The sequence below is a fragment of the Drosophila busckii genome, chromosome 3R (genome assembly GCF_011750605.1).
Source record: "Drosophila busckii strain San Diego stock center, stock number 13000-0081.31 chromosome 3R, ASM1175060v1, whole genome shotgun sequence".
NCBI classification, from domain to species: Eukaryota; Metazoa; Arthropoda; class Insecta; order Diptera; family Drosophilidae; genus Drosophila; species Drosophila busckii.
The window spans coordinates 18,648,881-18,667,232 of NC_046607.1; the positions used below are offsets into that span (position 1 = coordinate 18,648,881).

The 18,352-nt window shown below is 39.5% G+C and overlaps 2 protein-coding genes across 3 annotated transcripts in view; one reads left to right on the top strand and one right to left on the bottom strand.

Annotated features, from left to right (window-relative positions):
• Positions 1-982: 982 nt before the first annotated feature.
• The window catches only part of LOC108601403 (CG14305), a 43,865-nt gene continuing 26,495 nt past the window's right edge, over positions 983-18,352 (bottom strand). Inside the window, exons 4-11 of the mRNA XM_017989302.1 lie at positions 6,206-6,409; positions 6,013-6,149; positions 5,345-5,962; positions 5,152-5,286; positions 4,650-5,095; positions 3,054-4,244; positions 1,848-2,986; positions 983-1,788 (exon numbers count right to left, since the gene is read on the bottom strand). Of these exons, the coding sequence (XP_017844791.1) occupies positions 1,054-1,788; positions 1,848-2,986; positions 3,054-4,244; positions 4,650-5,095; positions 5,152-5,286; positions 5,345-5,962; positions 6,013-6,149; positions 6,206-6,409 (4,605 nt within the window). The 3' untranslated portion in view covers positions 983-1,053. The remainder of the gene's footprint in view (positions 1,789-1,847; positions 2,987-3,053; positions 4,245-4,649; positions 5,096-5,151; positions 5,287-5,344; positions 5,963-6,012; positions 6,150-6,205; positions 6,410-18,352) is intronic.
• On the top strand, positions 8,848-17,281 carry LOC108603291. 2 transcript variants are annotated; one of them, XM_017991960.1, is made up of 4 exons: positions 8,848-9,407; positions 16,019-16,219; positions 16,741-16,851; positions 16,906-17,281. In XM_017991960.1, the coding sequence occupies exons 1-4, from the start codon at positions 9,350-9,352 to the stop codon at positions 17,130-17,132; spliced, it is 597 nt and encodes a 198-aa protein (XP_017847449.1). In that variant the 5' UTR covers positions 8,848-9,349; the 3' UTR covers positions 17,133-17,281. The 2 variants fall into 2 exon arrangements, with proteins under 2 accessions (XP_017847449.1, XP_017847450.1); XM_017991961.1 differs by lacking the exons at positions 8,848-9,407; positions 16,019-16,219 and adding an exon at positions 16,455-16,476.

Sequence of the window (18,352 nt, forward strand, 5' to 3'; positions counted from 1 at the left end):
AAGCGATTAGTTAAAATTTCTAGTTATTAAGCGAACACACACACACACACACATCAACTCTAAGCATTGAATATTTAATTAAACAATGTGTCTACTGATATGAAAAAAACAAAAAACTGCAAAAGAAAATGTAAAACCAATTTAAAATATTTACAATCTAACTAAAAATTTCAACGAAACTTATTGAAATAAAAGAAATACAACCATTTTGTGGAAAATAAATGTACATATACTCGTTGTTTTATTTAAAGGGGGTAAATTTGCAGCCGATTTGCATTCAAAGAATATGCGGAACAATTTATGAGTCCAAGGCCGCAAAAAAGTAACAAAAATCACAAAATGCGAGTTTTCTCAGAAACTACAAGGACAATCCGGATGTGCTTTGGCCAATTGATAGTCCTTTGAGTCCAGCATTGATTGGCACTAGTTTCGTCCTGCTCCTGCAAAGGACTGCGGAGATATGCGCAATTTTCTGTAAATCAAAATGTTCGTTTTTCTCAGCTCCTGTAAGGATATTCGTCCTTTGAATTGCACATTTAAAAATGTCTCTAAGAGCACTACTTACATGCCAAAGGACATCAAAATTGTCCTTGCAGTTTCCGAGATAAAGCGCTTTTTGTGTTTTTTGGCACATTTTTGCGACCAACCCCCTGCAAATTTTTCTTAACATTTTTTTTCACAGCTTTTGAAAATCCTTGGACGCAATTTGATAAATATGACGATGTAGACCTCGAATATGCATGTCCTTTTGAAATTTGAAGGATTACTTAGCAGCAGTAGCTTAAAAATTTGCTTTAAGCTGTCCCAAAGGATATAGTCCCCATAGCCATAGATTAGGTAATGCGCATACGCTTATTAAGGCAAAACTAAATATTTATTATTCACATAAAGTTCGTTAAGTATATAAAGGAACAGAAATTGGCATATGTAATATAGTTAATTGTTATAGTCAAATGATTAACATAAATTGGCATACAAATTCAAATGTAATATAGTTAATTGTTATTGTCAAATTTAATATATTGTAGTAAATAGTTAGTATTTTGTACTGTATTACTTCTTGAGCAAGAACATACGACATTCAATGAGAGGTTTGTAGATCACATCCTTTTTGAATTTGCTCTCAAATATATCGACCTCGAGCATCTTGTGTGCATTACGAATCGAATCACTGGACGAAAGCAGCTCACTGCTATTCATATCGCTACTGTTGGCAGGATAATTATATGGAAAATTAACACGAGCAAACAGGATGGGGTATTGACAGAGACAGGCTTGCAATGCCTGACGCACCGAGGAGTCGTTGAAGCTCTTGTTTAGCTTGATGCCGTGCAGTTTGACGCGAAACGAGCGCTGGGGAAACATAAAAAGCTGTTGGGGCATTGTTTTCAGATTGCAATAGGAAACTTTTAGAGTTTCATGCAAATCTATATAGAATACGGTGGCCTGCTGGGCAAATGAATTCAATTCCTTGATAATGGCACGATACCATTGATTATCCAATTCGTAGCGCGCTAGGCATAAGACTTCCAGTTTGACAGGATGCAATGGTTTGGCATCTTTGATCAAAGCGCTTGTCTCCTGCGCTAAGCTCAGCTCCTGCTTGGCAAACTCGGTGAGCTTTGGCGAGATTTGCAGCTCTGTGGCGCTTACGACTTTATCGATAGTGCAATTGAACTCCTTGACGCCAGCCGGCAAATATTGCGGTTTAAAGCCGCCAACACCTTCATGACAAGAGCGCTCCGTTGATGTGTCCATGGGCGAGAAGCGCACGGTGTCGAGTCGTTCCTGTAAATAAATTATAAGTTAACAAAGCTGTGCTGTGCTTAATTATTAGAGCTGCTTACCTTATAGCGCAGCTCCTCACGTCGACGCAGCAAATCCATGCCAGGCAGTGGTTGTGGTCGTATAGCACTTGGCGCTTCCGCTTCCGGCTCAGACGCTGACGAGTCATTATTGTACGTGAGCTCCGCTCCTTCATCTGAAAAGTTATCCTGCTCGTTCTCATAATCGTCATTCTGATCGCTTTCGAGCTCAAACTCTATGCTCGTCTGCATAGGCTGCGCTGCAGCCATATTGCAGTCGAAATCATCTTCAAAAACCAGCGATGGCGGCGGTGGCAGCTCCACGCTGCTTTGCTTGTACTTTTTCTTGGGCGGCACAGTCGTATCATTAAGCACACTATACTGCCCCAATTCGTGCAGCTCATCAAACACCTTGAAGCTGTCCAGTGTTTGCTGTTGCAGTTTATTGCTCTGCTCCATGGGCGCTGCCATTTCAAGATCCACCATCATCTTGGCAATGTCCAAGCTGCCGACTCTAATTTGACATAGTGGCAAACCTTTGGGCCCATTGGGCTCCATTACACGCACACTGCAGAGCTTCATGACCAAGTTCTTGTGCACTGCATCCATTAGCTTAATGGAATAACGTTGCTCCAGCGGCTGCACGCCATGTATAACCACAGGCCAGCACATGGCACGCAGTTTGGGAAATGGTGCATAGGGCAGCATCTCCGCCGGCTTGACTTTCTCCACATTGCCGTAGTCCACATAGAAGACTTTATGCTCGCCCTTGGCGTTAAGCTTGCTCTGCACAATGCCGCGATATAGTAAATTATCCAAATGATAGCTAACCACTACGGGCTGGCCAACGACATAGCTGGCAGGCTGCTGCTGCTGCTGCTGCTGCTCCAGCTTGGACTTGTAGCAGTTGCATAGCAATTGTCGCATTTGATGCAAATAGAGTTTATCGTGCGCCAGGCTTAGATAAACTTCGCACTCGTAGTTCACGTACGAGGGCAAAGCAGTAAAAATGCATTTGTTGCAGTCACGCGGCTGCAACCAGGCGGCAGGTGCGGATATGCAGCCTGTGGTTAAAGCATCTGCATTGAGATCATTGAGCAGCTCCAGCGGCGGCATCTCATCATTGTATTCAAAGCCTGCACTACGCAGCGGCTCCAGCTGCGTCGCACGCGCAGCAGCAACTGCAATATAAAAAATAATAATTACTACTAAATAAATTAAATTATATATATTTAAAATTGCTTTTACTGTTATCGATGTGATGCAGACAGCTCTCTAAGCTGGCATCCAGCGATGACTCCAGCGTCTCGCAGCTTTGCTGCTCTGCTTGTGGCTGCGCCAAACTTCTCAAGGCCCAGCCCATGTCGAAGAGCGCGTCGCCAATGTTTGTATAACGTATGCGCGTGGGACTAAATGGACCCAAAATCTCGCTATGCGCACCCCACAAGGTAACACTGAATACATTATCAACGCGTTCATGGCGCGTAAGCAGCAGCGAGCTGTATGCCTGCACTTGTGCCTTGAAGAACTCGACAGCAGCAGCGGACCACTCTTCGTCCATTGAGCGTATGTCATACAGTTGGCAACGCACTGCGCTGCTGGAGACGCGCGACAGATTTGCGCTTATGCTAGTCAAACAGCTGGCAGGCACTGCTGGCGCCACTTCGCCAATGTCGCGTAGCTGCACTTCAAAGTCTCCAGCTGCAGTTTGTTTAACAATTTGGCCGCGATGCCAAAGCAACTCCAGATCTGTTGAGGCCTTTACGCGCACGTAGCACATTTCACCCGCTGTCCAATCGTACCTGGTAGCATTGCGTTCGTACATTTCAGCCGCTTGCTCTTGCACAGTCTGACGCAGCTGAGCAATGACGCTTAAGAAGCGCGGCAGTGTTACATAGAACTCGTTGGGATGCTTCACATAAAGCATTTCAATAGCAGTGCGTTGTGTTTTATCCAATTGCTGTTGAGCTGGAGACGACGACGGCTGCAGCGGCTGCTGCTTTGCTTGCTCCAGAAAACGCAGCATGTCCTCATCCAATTTAGGCGCAGCTGGCGCAGCAGTTACCATACGACTGCTTTCACCGCTGGACACGCAATGCTGCTCGCTCACCAGCTGCACAGCCACATTGGTGTTGGTGTTGCTGTTGTTGTTGTTGATCTCGCCGTTGACGTAGCGCGTTATATGCAATGACACCTTGGCCACATTGTCGCGCATGCTTATGACCTCCATGCAAAGCTTTGGATTGGAGGTGAGCTGCTTAAAGCTCAGGATGGCATCTTCAGTCCACTCATAGCCATGCTGCTGCAATGTTTCCACATCCGCCAGCGCGCAGCGCGTCGAGAATTCTTGTACTCTGAACTGTGCTGGCAGCACAAACAACTGATCCCAGAAGCGTTTCTGCACCAGACCACTGTCCACTAGGCGCACCAGCACATAGCCTGCAATTGAATAAAGCAAAATGTAAATAAATCAATTCAAATATTGCTGAAGCTGTCGATTTGCTTTTGTTTCAACCAAGGAGCAAATCGGATCAAATTTAACTAAGAACGTTTTGGTTTTGTTGAAATAAGTATCTAACAAGTTTTGGACTTCTTACTTAATATATATTACTATTTTTTTGACAAACTTTGATGTATTTAATGCTCTAATCTAAGACTCGACTACAACGAATAGAGCAAATGCACTGTTAACTCAACTTATAGCTAGTCTAAGTGAATTGTATGTTTTAAACATTATTACAAACACTAAATGTTTACTTAATTTGTATTCAACAATAAAATAAAGACGTGGAAAGGCTCAAGCGATCAGTAAGAGAGCAAGGACAGTCACTGAGCGAGTCTTACCCTCGGGCAGCAGCTCCTCAATGCGAGCGCGGTGCCATGCTCCCTGGAACTGCAGCACACAGCAGAGCTGCAGACTGCCCAGAAATATGGGATCCAATTGACTGAGCTGCATGCGTCCCATTATTTGCTGCAGCTCCGCCTGCAGTTGCTGGCATTTGCCCAGCAGCTCGTTGGGTATGACATGAAAGTCCTGTGGATGCTCCACTGTTAGCATTTGTATCATTAGCACATCGCCCGCATGCAGTTCATAGTTGGCCAGACGTTGCGATGGCATTGCAATTAAATGATGCGACGACTGGCAGCTTGAGCCTGAGCGCGAACGCGCTAGGCCTGTGTATAAAAAAGATTCGCGCACTGACACATGAGCGCCATAGCTGTTTGTAATCAGATCCACTTCAAAGCGCTCATCGCTCAGAGCGCGCACAATGTGCACATGCACGGGTTTGCTGTGGAGCATAAAGTAAGCATTAAAAATTTATATATAGAAATGTCAAGCACTTACTTCTGCACAATTTGCTTGAGCAATGCGCTAGACTCTGCAGTCCATTCAGTGCCAGCGTTGGGCATGAGCTGCCTAAGCGTACAAGCGACTGCAGCATATGGCACGTTGCTCAAGTTGTGCGGCAATTGACGAAAGCTGCAAGCAAACAAACAATTAGTTTGAGCTTTAAATTTAATATATATGCTAAACGCACTTGCTTCTATGCACTTGATACTTATGTCCGCTGTCCGGTAGCAACACATTGTAGACATCAAGCTGCTGCGACTTTTGGCAAACCAGCGCGCGATGCCAACGCTCAATATCTGTTTGCTGCTCAGCTGTTAGATACTGCTGGCCCACAATAATCTCTGCAGGCGGCAGACAGGCGGGCGTTGTAACAAAATTCGCCAGCAGCTCGCGTATGCGCTGCGCCAACGCATCGCACTGCACATAGAAATCTTCGGGAGACTTGATCGAACGCACAAACACCAGCGTATCCGATTTGAACCACGCTGGACGCGCAGCAGCGCCAGAGCTTGCATTGCTTATGTCCAAAGCTGTAAAACTGCGCAGCAGCTGCTGAGCGGTTTCCGTTTGAGATATGGCCAAGTGCAGCGAATCGCTGCTGGAGTAGCTGCTGCTGTTGCCGCCGCCGTTAGCAGCTTTGACACGTCTGGCTGGTTTCTTCTTCTTGTCCACGCTCATGCTCGACGTTGAGTTGCTCAGCTGTCCATGCTGATTGCTAAAACGCACTTTGATATGCGGATCAACAAATTTGCACACAATTGGCTGGCGAAACAATTCATTAAGCTTATCCTTAGCGCTGCTATAGCTGCAATTAAAATGGTTTAATAAGCATATTATATAATTTATACAACTTACTGATACGGATTGGCTTCAAATTTGCTGACGTCTATAGTGGTTGGTATGCGCTCCAAATGCTCCTCAATCAATTCTATAACTTGCTTAAGGCAAATATTTGAATGTGCATCATCATTTAAAAGCATTTGACGCAGTCGCTGCAATGTTTAAAGCATTAGCATGTTTATTAATTTAGTTAGTATGCGCTGCTTACCTTAAGCAAACTCTCGTAGCCATTCAGCTGGCTCATGGCGCCATTCAGTTGCATTTGGGTTGGCAGACTGCTCTCGCGTAATTGTTCAATTGCTTGCAGCTGAGCATTTTGCAGTTGACAGTGTAGCAAGCGGAAATGCTTGGAGATGTTGGTCAGCGTTTCAGCAGCAAAGTCGCTGAGCTTCTTTTTAGTGCTGCGCAGCAGCTGAAATGACAAAGAGAGAGAGACATATGCTAAACATAAATAGAGACAACAGACATTCTAATAAAACGTTGCACAGCCGCCTCCAGGTGAACGGCGCGTCGGCACTTTTAATTGTGATGCTGCTGCCTCCAACTCATCTGATCATTATCAGAGCTAAGGCAGCACTTGTAGCTGCTATTACAGTTTTGAAAGTGATTGTAAAAAATACAAGCAAATAATCATAATTATCGTCGTCGTCGTCGTCGCGTCGTTGTCTTTTCCAATTTGTAACAGACGTTGACAGCTGCGAGTGGTTGCTGGTTCTGCTATAAAAGGCTTGTATAGCTTGCCACAGAGTTCTCCTCTGCCAATTGCCACATCATTAAAACGCGCATACAACAAGGTCTGGCTCTCACTTTTTGTGGCATCCAAAAACACTTTGGGGGTAGAGCTGGGTAGAGCTGTTGATGTTTAACTTGTTACTTGTTATAGAGCACTCTTGGCTTGAAGCAATTCACTCTTGACCTTGTCCTATGCCTCTTTGGCTGCAAAACATATCAATAAATATTGATATTTCTATTGTTCGTACAAATGCCTACGCTAATTGTATAACATACATTTATAATATTGCGTTGCCAATTAGTTTTAATGGCCAAAAACTATTGCGAGCAACTTCCTGTGCCAAACTCTTTTGCTCTGCAGAAATTGTGGCAATAAAAACAAAAACTAAAGCTACAACTTTTTAATAACCGCCTGTAAAACAGTACTAATTATTTTTAGTGCTACAGATTTTTATTTTTAGTAGTAGAATTCCCACGCTTTTCATAATAACAATATGAACGTTACTTGCGCTTTAGTGCAGACTAAATGTTGCTAAATGAAAAGTGATTAGGCTTACAAAAAAGACAGAACTAAGCGCATAGAAAATTTTAATTTATTATATTTCTATTAAATTTTAACTATAACGCTGCAATAACTTTTCCGTAATAAACAAATGTACATTTGATTTTATTGGCATTTAATATTTAACGCTTTTAATTTAATTTTTAAAGCTTTGTGCTGTCTTTAGGCTTAAAATAAATTAGAATTCCTTTTCATTTTATGAACATTTAATAATTTATTTTAGCCGCCTACGCGCTTAGTTTTAATTTTAGCCTAATTACATAAATCGTAGCTTGAAACTTTCCCAAGCACTAATCAAGCTTAAAGACAATTTAAACTACTAAACTTAGCTACTTCAATTTAAGCTTAGCTTTGTCTATTGCAACGTATTTTTTTTTTTATTAAGAAGGAAATCAACACTTAGCTGTGCTTGACTTTAAGTTATTTGTTGGTTGCCAATGATTTTAACTTATAATTTGAACGGCAACATTTTTGAGCACAAATTAAAACAATTAGCACGCAATTGAAGTTTGATCAACAGCATTTTATATAAAATGTAATTTTTTGGCAGTAAATTTAAAGCTTAACTGAGTGGCCTGAGTGGACTGTTGTAACAATAAAAGCCAAAGCCAAAGCGGCGGCGGCAGTCACTTTTTTGGCCAAGTTTATTAATTTACAGAGCGACAGACGGAGGGACGGACGTACACTTTGTGTGGCTCGTTAGGCTGCTGCTGCGTTGCGACTTTGGTGCGTGCCGCGTTGTTTTAATGAGAAATCAACATTTGCTATTAGCAATTTTTTTAACTATATTGTTTTTGTTTTTTTCATGCTTGTTTATATAATAACTAATTCGTGTAGTTTTGGTTTTTGCAATTGTAGCACGTGTGGGCGGCAGTACTAATGTGATTATGATTTATCTGACAGGCAAAAAGCAAGACCTTGAGAAAAAAGAGCAACGAGGCTAATTAGACATGCCCAGTGTACGACAATCAAATAAATCAGGATGCTGCCAGCGTCACATATAAATTCATTAAAATGCAGCGCAGCCCAGCCAAGTTAGTAAAGTAACCAAAAGCAGAGGGCAAAGACATTAAGCCGAACTACAAGGTCAGCAGCAGCAGCAGCAGCCACAGAAATGAAAGGCAAATAAAGATTCGTTCTAGCCAAAAAATATAAAACACGAATTCTTAATTACAGCCAACATTAGAAGCTGTGACTTTGCTTGCTTTTTGTTGCTGCTGCAACTGAAGGTTGCATATTGACGCGACTAGGGTCTACAACTATTAAACTATGACTCATCCAAACGATTTTAATTTGATTTGCGATTGCGTAAGGCCAAACTCTAGTTAGCACAATTAAACAGCAACAGCAACCAGCTACAAAAACAAAAGCAAGCCAAGCAGCTGAGCTCTGGCAACAACAAGTAAAACTGTTTTTATTTTTGGAGGCACGACAAACGAGTTCAAGCCTGGCTCAAAGCAACAGTCTCAGTTTTCAGCTGAGTCTGGATGCTAGTTGCGAAAAAATTGTACAAACTGTTGAGCAGCAATTGAAACAGCCAACAGTTGTAGCTGAAACTTGCAAGCGTTTGGTTGTCTGATCGCGTCGTCGTCGTTCGTTCAGTTCAGTCTACATAGAAGTTAAAGCTGCAACACGCGCTTGCAACAACTCGAGCAGCATTGTTGACAATATAATAAAACGTGCAACGCTATGCATGTATAGGTGTCTCTCTCTAGCTGTGTGTGTGTGTGTTGGTGTATTTTTTAAGGTGGCACTATTGTTTGTAGCTGTTGCAACCGCCCGCTACTTTGGGCCACATGTTAGGCAATAACAATAACAATACAGTAGCCAAGCCAAAGTCTAGTTACATTTTATAGGCCAACTTTAGGCAAATTGGAGCGCCTAACTCTTGAAACTTATACACATAACAATATTTAAAGTGTGCAGCAACTGCTGCTACCAACAAAAGGTCAACACAACTTTCAAAACCAAAACACTTGTGGAAAGTGACGGCAGCCAACACATTTATTTGTTAAGCAACAATTGCAGCAGCAGCAAACAAAACAAAACAGACACAACATGCAGCCGAGGATCACATTTGTGCTGATTGTCTTTTGCGGATATTTACTGTTCACGGGTAAGTTGCTGCAGTCGGCCATTAATCAAAAGTCGCAACAACAAGCGCTAGAGCCAAATGCAAGCAGACGCCTTCGTATGTCAGGCGTTAACACAGACAGACAAACTTACAAAATAAATAAAAAATAAGTGAATATGAAATACGAATAACTCAAAGTGACAAGTTATGCAATAAGTGCAGCTGTAGTAACAACAATTTTAACTAATTTTTACTTCAAGCTAGCATTAAAATTAATTTTGTTTAAAAATTCGCGCTAATTTTTTATAAAAATACATTTTATTAAAACAAAATTAATTGTAATTTTAGCTTGAAGTTTATTTAATTCCTACAGCTACTTTTGTGGCTTGGCATTATATTCAGTCTCCTAATAAATTTTATATATTTTTTCTATTCTACTTAGACTACTTGAAGTGCTAGCTTAACAAGTTTAATTCAATTTTACTTCAAGAAAAACAAAATAAAGTTAAAATTAATTTTTATAAGCTTTAGCTATTTAAATACAAAATCAAAACCTTTTTTTTTGACATTATGGGGGCTCTACTTGGCAAGAGGTTTTAATATAATATTTGTAGATTTTTTAAAGTTGTTCTCTATATACATAGGGGGCTATATCAACCAACTTTAAGCGCTTTTCTTCAATAATTACTTCCAATTAACATTAACTATCCATTTTTTTTCAATTTTGAATAAAAATCTAATTTTTGAGTAACTGTGGAGCAGCTTTTTAATTTTATTATACGCTTGAGGGCTATCTCAGCCAACTGCATGCACTTTTCTTCAAGTGTATAAAAATAATCAACGCTAGACATATAAAAAAACGCGTGTAAAACGCGCAAAAGTCGCACAGAGCGTCGGACGAGTGCGTATTTTATTTTTTTATTTATTTTTATGGTGCGCTTGTCACATTGTCGCTTGCTCAACTATTGGATTAATGTTTGTTAAGTGCGTTGGTTGCAGTTTTAAGGCTAACACATACACACACACATGCACACATATAGTTTAACTCAATTTTATGCTAACAAATTGCTGTATTGTTTGCAATTATGCAGTGTGACTTTCAAATTTGCTGGCTCTGTCTCTGGCTGGAAAGTTCTTAGCATTTGACATTTGCCTTTTTGGCTTTAACATTTTGAAGGTTAGTCGACACGAACGAACAGAGCTACGAGATCCGCACCCAAATCGCCGCATATAGCAGCGACTGCACGACATTAGCGCCAAGCAACCGTTAAGGCTAAAGTTTATAATCAATTGCCGTTTGTTTTATGAGGTGTGAGAGTCTAATTAAGCAGTCGAGACTAGCAGCTCATGGGCATTAGCGTTGCCCACATGCTTTATATATATTATTGTCAATTGTTTGTTGCATAAGTGGGCGCTTAATAAGTCTAAATTAAAGCAAACAATTTATAGAAATTAACATTGAATTGTTGCACATTACGTATACTTAATGCAGCAGCATCTCATGCCCATTTAAGTCAGCACATCCGCCACATCAATAAAGCTAATGCTAGCATTACTTAGTCCAAAGCAGCAACAACAACAAGCGCTTAACATTATTATGCAAATGATTTGCAGCTATGCAGCCGAACAACAAAAATTTATTGACAAAGCAAGTCGAAAGCAATGCGAAACGGAAACTTTTATGCAATGCTGATAAAAACATGCCACAAATAACTGCCAAAGTTTTGAGCCTATAAATTTGCACACTGAGATTTGTGTGTGTGCGCATAACTTGGAAGACAAAACGCTAAAAACTCAAAGACTCAGGCTCAGACTCAGACTCAGGTGTGGGCCAGGCCAGCTGCGTATGAACAAATGCGTACGCAAATTAATTGATTTATAGACGGATAATAAAACTAGCAGACAAAAAGCTTAAAATATTTGGCACACACAAGCAAAACAATTTTATGTGATTGTTGTAGGCTAAGCAACGCCCAAGCAAATATTTTTAAGCCGCCGCTTTATTGGCCATTTTGACTGACTGACTACTTTGGCCTGGCCTGTGGGCAATTTTCTTACAAAACGAGGATCACGAGGTCGCTGACGCTTTTGACGCGCTGCTTGCTTTGGCCATTAATTTGCATTTAATGTTAATGCCAACGCATAATTTTCAATTAAAATGAAATTTGCTTTGTGCGCGCGCGACAAATTGTGAAAAATATTATAAAATATATATATACAAATACATACGCACATGTATGTGCGTCGTTCATTTATATTTATGAGCCAGAGTCTGATGATAAACTGCCCTGTGGCCGTTGCCATATTTCAATGCAATTAATATAAAATAAAAGTTTATAATTACAGACCTGGATTGCGGCCAAAGACAATTTGATTTAAAAAAAAAAAACAAATACTGCGCCGCAATGGTTATTAAATATGAACTTGTAGTAGATAAAATTTAAATAATTTTACAGGCTGTAGAAAAAGTGTAAAATAGACTTGCAAGCCTAGAAGAATATATTAAGTATACGCTTGAGCTAGCTGAGCAGCAGCTTTATATATTACGTATACGCACTGCCTTTTATACTTAAAATCTTTGAATAAAGTTTTAAGTCAACTCAGACTGATCTATACAGCATCTTAGACAGTCACTTGTGCTTGATTTTGATTTAATTTGGTTAACAATTCGATGAGACGCTCGACAAGTCTTAAGGCGATGACTTCTTATATTTAAAATTCAAGTAGATTAATCTCAATCGAGTCTCTGCTGCTTTGTTGCTTAAGCTAAGTCTATCGAATTTGATTAAATTAATTAACAATTATTTATATTTATATTTCTGGCTGCAAAGTTAATCGCTGAAGGGTTCAAAAAGCCAGCGCGGCGCAATGCAAATTGAGCTGGAGCCTGAGCCTGGGTTTGCCTTGACAATTATGGCAAAAAATAAATCACTTATGAAAAAGCAAAAGACGACATGCTCGCCGCCATATCCTTTCCATATATATGTATATAATGAATAAACCGGTAACAATAACAGACAATGGCAAGTGGACGACACGCATAATTCAGTGTTCAGTACACGCGGCTGATCCGCACGCAAAGCGATGCAAAATAAATTAAGCTCATTATATAATTGAATCCTTGATAGGCTGATTATCCACACGGCTGGACGTGTGTGTGTGCGTGTGTGGCTATTTAAAAGGATAATGCGCAGTCAAGCGCAAAGGATGCCGCCGCCATCGATGCCAATGAACAACGCAGAAAATTATGTAAATGAATTTCCTGTTGCAAACGACGACACAACATGATGACATGACACACGATAAATCTGACTGCTGCCCCATGTTGCACACGCATGTGCTTGCCACCAGGTGTTGCCCCCAAACTAACGCCGCAGCAGCAGCAAGTTAACTGCTTGATCTCTTTCAATTTAAATCCCAGAGCCGTCGCTTTTAAATTGCAATTTAAGTTGTGGAAACAAATCTATTATCTGTGGTGGGCTACACCTTAAAAAATTGGAGCTCGCATGTGCTAAATCGGCGGCTAAAGTAGATTTCATGCAGTCACGATTTACTATATGAAGCGCTCTCTTTAATCCATTGAATAAATGTGCACATTGCATAAATCGCTGCCCAAAAAAAAACTAAGACAATGCAATAAAACGAGTTCAACTCGACAAGTTTTAGTTGTTGCCTTTTTTTCAATGCGCCTTTGTTCAGTTCAGCAGCAGCAGCCGCAACCAAAAACGCCTCAAAAATATTTATATATAAAAATTATTACAAAATGCAAATAGCCCAAAAAAAAATTTAAATTTAACACACAAAAAGGCGGTAAGAACTACACTTTTGACTTATGATGCCAATCGGCGTGGCTTAGACTCATAAACACGCCCTCAATGGTCAGACTGAGCAGAGACTGACGCTTTATAACTTGGCCAGCGGGGCTTAAAAGTGGCAGTTAAGAGTATGAAAAATATAATTGATAGCAATTGGTTGAGCTTGAATGAAAAGCTTTAGGCCATTTAGAGCTTATAAAGTTGGTTAACTAAATAATAATGAAAAAGTAGCCAAGTTTAAATAGAAAGTTCAAGCAATTATATAGCAAACTTTTGCTATAGTTAGTACTTGCTATAGTTTGATTTATAACAAGGCAAAAGTTTAAATAAAACATTGTCTACACTTTTAAACGCTTACATGCAATTCATTATATTAAAAAGTTATTCAATTATAACTGCTGAGCATAGCTTTGCTTTAAAACTTTCAAGATTGTTTTATTGATATAAATAAAACGCCAACTGCTTAGAATAGTGCGGCTTAACTTTAATTTATGTTAACTGCAACAAAGTTTGGCACGCGTTGCAACTTTATCAATTGACAATTGCCAATTGTGAAATTCATGTGGCAACATTTGTTGTTATTCTATTACTTTTATGGTCGCCTAATTGCAACTGAGAGAGCGCCGCAGCTACTTTCAGCGTATTGTGTGCAATTACTTTAATTATGCGACTGGCAACCAAAAAACTCAATCACAGGCAGCGGCAGCAGCAGCAGTTGCCACAGCGATATGTTTGCTTGCTTGGATTACCTAACCAACCAGCCACACTTGTGTGTGTGTGTGTGTGCCAAAGGGGTGTGCCCCCAAACCAGATGCACTGCATCCGTTGAAAAGCAGCAGACACAAGCCCAACCCCAACCCAACCCAAACTGAAGCAGCTGTCCGCACTTTAACGCAATGAGCGCAGCTTTTGACATTAGACTGTGTATGCGTAATCGATATATATATATAGCTATATATTTGCTGCAGACTTTATAAATTGTTGCATAGCTGCGTGCTAATTACAATTTGATTGTTTTTACGCCGTAATTATCAATTGTAATCAATTTTTGCTGCAATTGCAAATTTTGTCGCTAATATTTTGATATTAAACTTGCTATGGGGCATGCCCTTACTTAAAGCTAAACCACATGCCAAGCTCAACGAGTTAAACGTGCAACGACAACATGCGGAACAAGGTTAAGGTCAATTGTAATAAACTATGTGAATAAATTTGTAGTATAAAAATCAAGAACGAGTTTTTATTAGCAGCGGAAGGACTGAACTGAGTAAGATGCACTCAAGTCGTTGCTTGAGCAGCTGCAAATCAAGCTAATGAGTGCTACTAGTCAAAGTTAAATAAAGCTTAGTTATTGCGCAGATAATTAACAGCGAAGCTGCCAAGGTCAACAGAGCCAACAAACCAAGAAGACCAAACAAAACTTGTCAACATGCCACTGAGCAGCACTGAGAACTGAGCACATGTTGTGCAATTACAAGACACAAGCAACAAGTAAAGTTGTTGCTGCAAAGCAGGTCAAAAATTGTGACTTGTAAGCTGCCAAACTGAGGGCAACTCGTAGGTGTGACGTAGCAAGAGTGAGATAAACTATAGAGCAACATAATGTAGATGCTGCAGAATAAGCAACAGTCGAGAGCAAGTAAAGAAATGTGAGATTTAGACAAGCAAAATTTATTCAAACAATATAAGACACTCAAAAATTAAAAGAAGCAATTAGATTTAGAGTAGAACAACTGCGAAGCAGCGTTGCCATTTTGGCTTTTTGCACGCTATATTTATATTTGGCTGTTTTGAAGCGGGAAATATAGCCTCATGGTTTACTACTACAAATTTACAGGCGCTAACCTTTTTTTTTTTTAACTTTTACTATTTGTCATTTCGTAATTTCGACTTCAAATCTCAACTGTGCGACCTTTTTTTTTTTTTGGTCTTCACATGAGTTTTGTAGCAAATTTCGAATCTAGCTTATTCTAGCTTATTTTTCTCCTCAATCTAGCTTATAGAGAGAGAGAGAGAGTTTCTGTTATAGTTATAAAATTTAAGTTTATGCTGTGCATTTATTAAGTTTAAAGTTTTATACCAAACTAAGTTGTTATTATAAAACTAAACCAAAAATATTCCACAGCTTAAAGCTTCAATTGAACATTAAGCGCTGCATAAAATACTTACAACTTAAATAAAGTTGTTGCTGTTTGAACTTTTCAACTAACTAACAATAAATACATAAATAATATACAAAATATAAATATATAAAGAAATCTGCTGTTTAATATAATCTATGGCTCTGCTACTAAACATACGCTTTGATTTATTATATGTTAAGCTACTTAGTTAACTTACTTTAAGTTTATGCTGTTTATCTTTTTATGCCAAACTAACTTATGTTTGGCTATTAACTATATAGCTATGATATATAAATAATATTCAAAATATATACAAAACATAAGGAAATCTACTGCTTAAAATAATCTTTGGCTCTACCACTAAATAAACTTTGATTAAATAGCCATTAAGCTACTTAGTTAGCTTTAAGTTTATGCTGTTTATCTTTTTATTCCCAACTAACTTATTTTAGTTCTTTTCAATGTCTTTGCTTTAAGCTACAGCTAATTCAAGCTTTGCCCTTTGCCTTGTAGCGCACTCAACGTATTAAAGCCAAGATCAAAGCAAATACTTAAGTCAGTCAATTTCTAAGCCAAACACGCCTAATTACACATTTGTGTATAAACCAAGTCGTGGCTTTTTGCATTGACTTGCGCTTATTGTGGGAACTTGTTGTTGCCTTGAACTTTCAGTTGCTTGCAATTATATTTATGCTTTTGTTTATTAAACAAACAGATTGCCAGGAAACAACGCGCTCGAAACGCACAAAGCGGCCGCGTGCACCGGAGCCGGTGAATTTTGAGCCGGAGCCGCAGCAAGATCTGGAGCATGATGAAGAGCACGATGGCAGCCAGGAGAAGGATGCGCCGGAAATACCAGAGAATTTTTTAAGCCCCTCGGTGCGTGAATATCTCGAATTGGGCAAATCCATACCGGGTGAGTTGTCAGCTATAATTTTACAGTTACTAACGGCATTTGCATTGTTATTTTCGCTGCTGGCTGACAAGTCAATCAATATGCATGCAGTGAGTTCATTATAAAGCAGGCGCCACAGCCTAACCCAAACCAATTTATATTTTTTGCATGCAGCAGGCGGCGAGCGAAAAAAGGAAATTTTAAAAATTTATTTTTGCAACTGGCACAGTGAGCAGCGCAGTGTGCAGCGCCTATATGGAGTTGACTATATCCTACACGTAAATTCATTTATTAGCGCGAGGCGCGCGCAAATGAAACCAAGCCTCAGATTTGTTTATGCCACACACAGAAAACAATTTTTTGGTAGCTCAACAACTGCAGTTGACACTTTTGTTTAATTTTTTTTTTTTTTTTTTTGGCACTGCTTTTAAGTAAAGCGCAGCGCAGCGCATGAAGTGAAATTGATTGGGAAACAAACAAGACACATGCGTTTGGTTTTTTGTTTATTTTGCGTCACACGCTAATTGCAATAAATTTTGCAGGTCGTCCTGGCGTTGACTATCCCATACTATCGGCCATGCCCTATACGAATTTCTACTGCGATGAGCAAAGCTATCCCGGATTCTTTGCCGACATGGACACCAGATGTCAAGGTGCGTGCCTCAAACTTTTACAATTGCAACTGTTTTGATTCTCTTGCCTTGCAGGTTGGCACTACTGCGACATCGATGGACGCCAGGCCTCATTTCTCTGCCCCAATGGCACACAATTCTCTCAGGCTGTCTTTGTCTGCGATTGGTGGTTCAATGTACGCTGCGATCTCTCGCCACGTTTGTATGCAATCAATGCTCGTTTATATCAGCGGCCCAAGGTGAATCCGACGCGACCACATCGCATCATAACCAAGCAGTTGGTTGAAGATATATTCACTTGATCTGTATTACACACACGCACACACACACATAGACTTATTTAGTTTGTCCGCATGCCTATTAGTTGTTAAATTCATTTATTGTAAATTTATTTACTTGTGCTTTAGACCGTATGTTCATTAATTTCATTGCAAAATGCTTTTGCTCATAACTAAGCTAAATTTGAACTTTAAAAGTGTAAATATATTAAATAAAATAAATGTATGCTTAAGAAAACAAAAAGAGGGAAAATTGTTTCAATTTTAAAGGGAGAGAGAGAGAGAAAAGGGGAATCTTTCCAGTGGGGCGTCTATATCTAACTGGAGTAGACAGTTTATATGTTTCATAATCGGTATAGAGTCCATATCTAGCTCATGTATAAGATAACTGATGAGTTCATAGCAGAAAGAGAGAGTGAGAGAGAGAGACAGACAGAGAGAGACGATCTAGTATGAGAGAGAGACAGACAGACAGAGAGAAGAGCATAAGAGAGAGAGAGAGAGAGAAAGAGAGAGACAGACAGACAGACAGAGAGAGAGAGAGAGAGACAGACAGACAGAGAGAGAGAGAGACAGAGAGACAGACAGACAGAGAGAGAGACAGACAGACAGAGAGAGAGAAAAGAGGAATATTTTCAGTGGGAAATCTATAGCTATCTGGAGTACTAAGTTTATATGTTTCACTACAAAGAGAAAGGAAGCAAATATTATCAGTATGGAGTCCATATCTATCTCATGTATAAGATAACTGGATGAGTTTATAGCAGACAGAGAGAGAGAGAGAGAGAGAAAGGGAATCTTTTTTAGTGGGGAGTCTATATCTATCTGTAATAGTCATTTTATATGTTTCACTACAAAGTTTTTATAGAAAGGAAGCAAAAATTATCAGTATATAGTCCATATTTAGCTTATGAGCTAGTTATAAGATAACTGATGAGTTCATAGCAGATTTTAATCATTTTGGAATTTAATTCAATAAATTTAGAGCATGTTGAATGCATTTATTTATTTCCAAACTAAATTTGAATGCATTCTAAGTAATTATTTTAATGTTAACTTAATTCCTTGCATAAAAAGCTAAATAACTTTTATATTTAATGCATTTAGCTAATTTAATTAAAACTGTATACATTCTTTTTATGCTTATGCAAATTGAATGCATTTTTTGATTGATTTATACTAATTGCATGTAAACATCATAGTCAACTTTTAGGTGCTGCAAATTGTAGCAAATTGCGCTGCAT

Coding starts and splice junctions, on each gene's coding strand:
- LOC108603291 (XM_017991960.1), top strand. CDS start 9,350: ATGCAGCCGAGGATCACATTTGTGCTGATTGTCTTTTGCGGATATTTA. Junction 9,408..16,018: donor CGGATATTTACTGTTCACGG/GTAAGTTGCTGC, acceptor TTAAACAAACAG/ATTGCCAGGAAACAACGCGC. Junction 16,220..16,740: donor ATTGGGCAAATCCATACCGG/GTGAGTTGTCAG, acceptor TAAATTTTGCAG/GTCGTCCTGGCGTTGACTAT.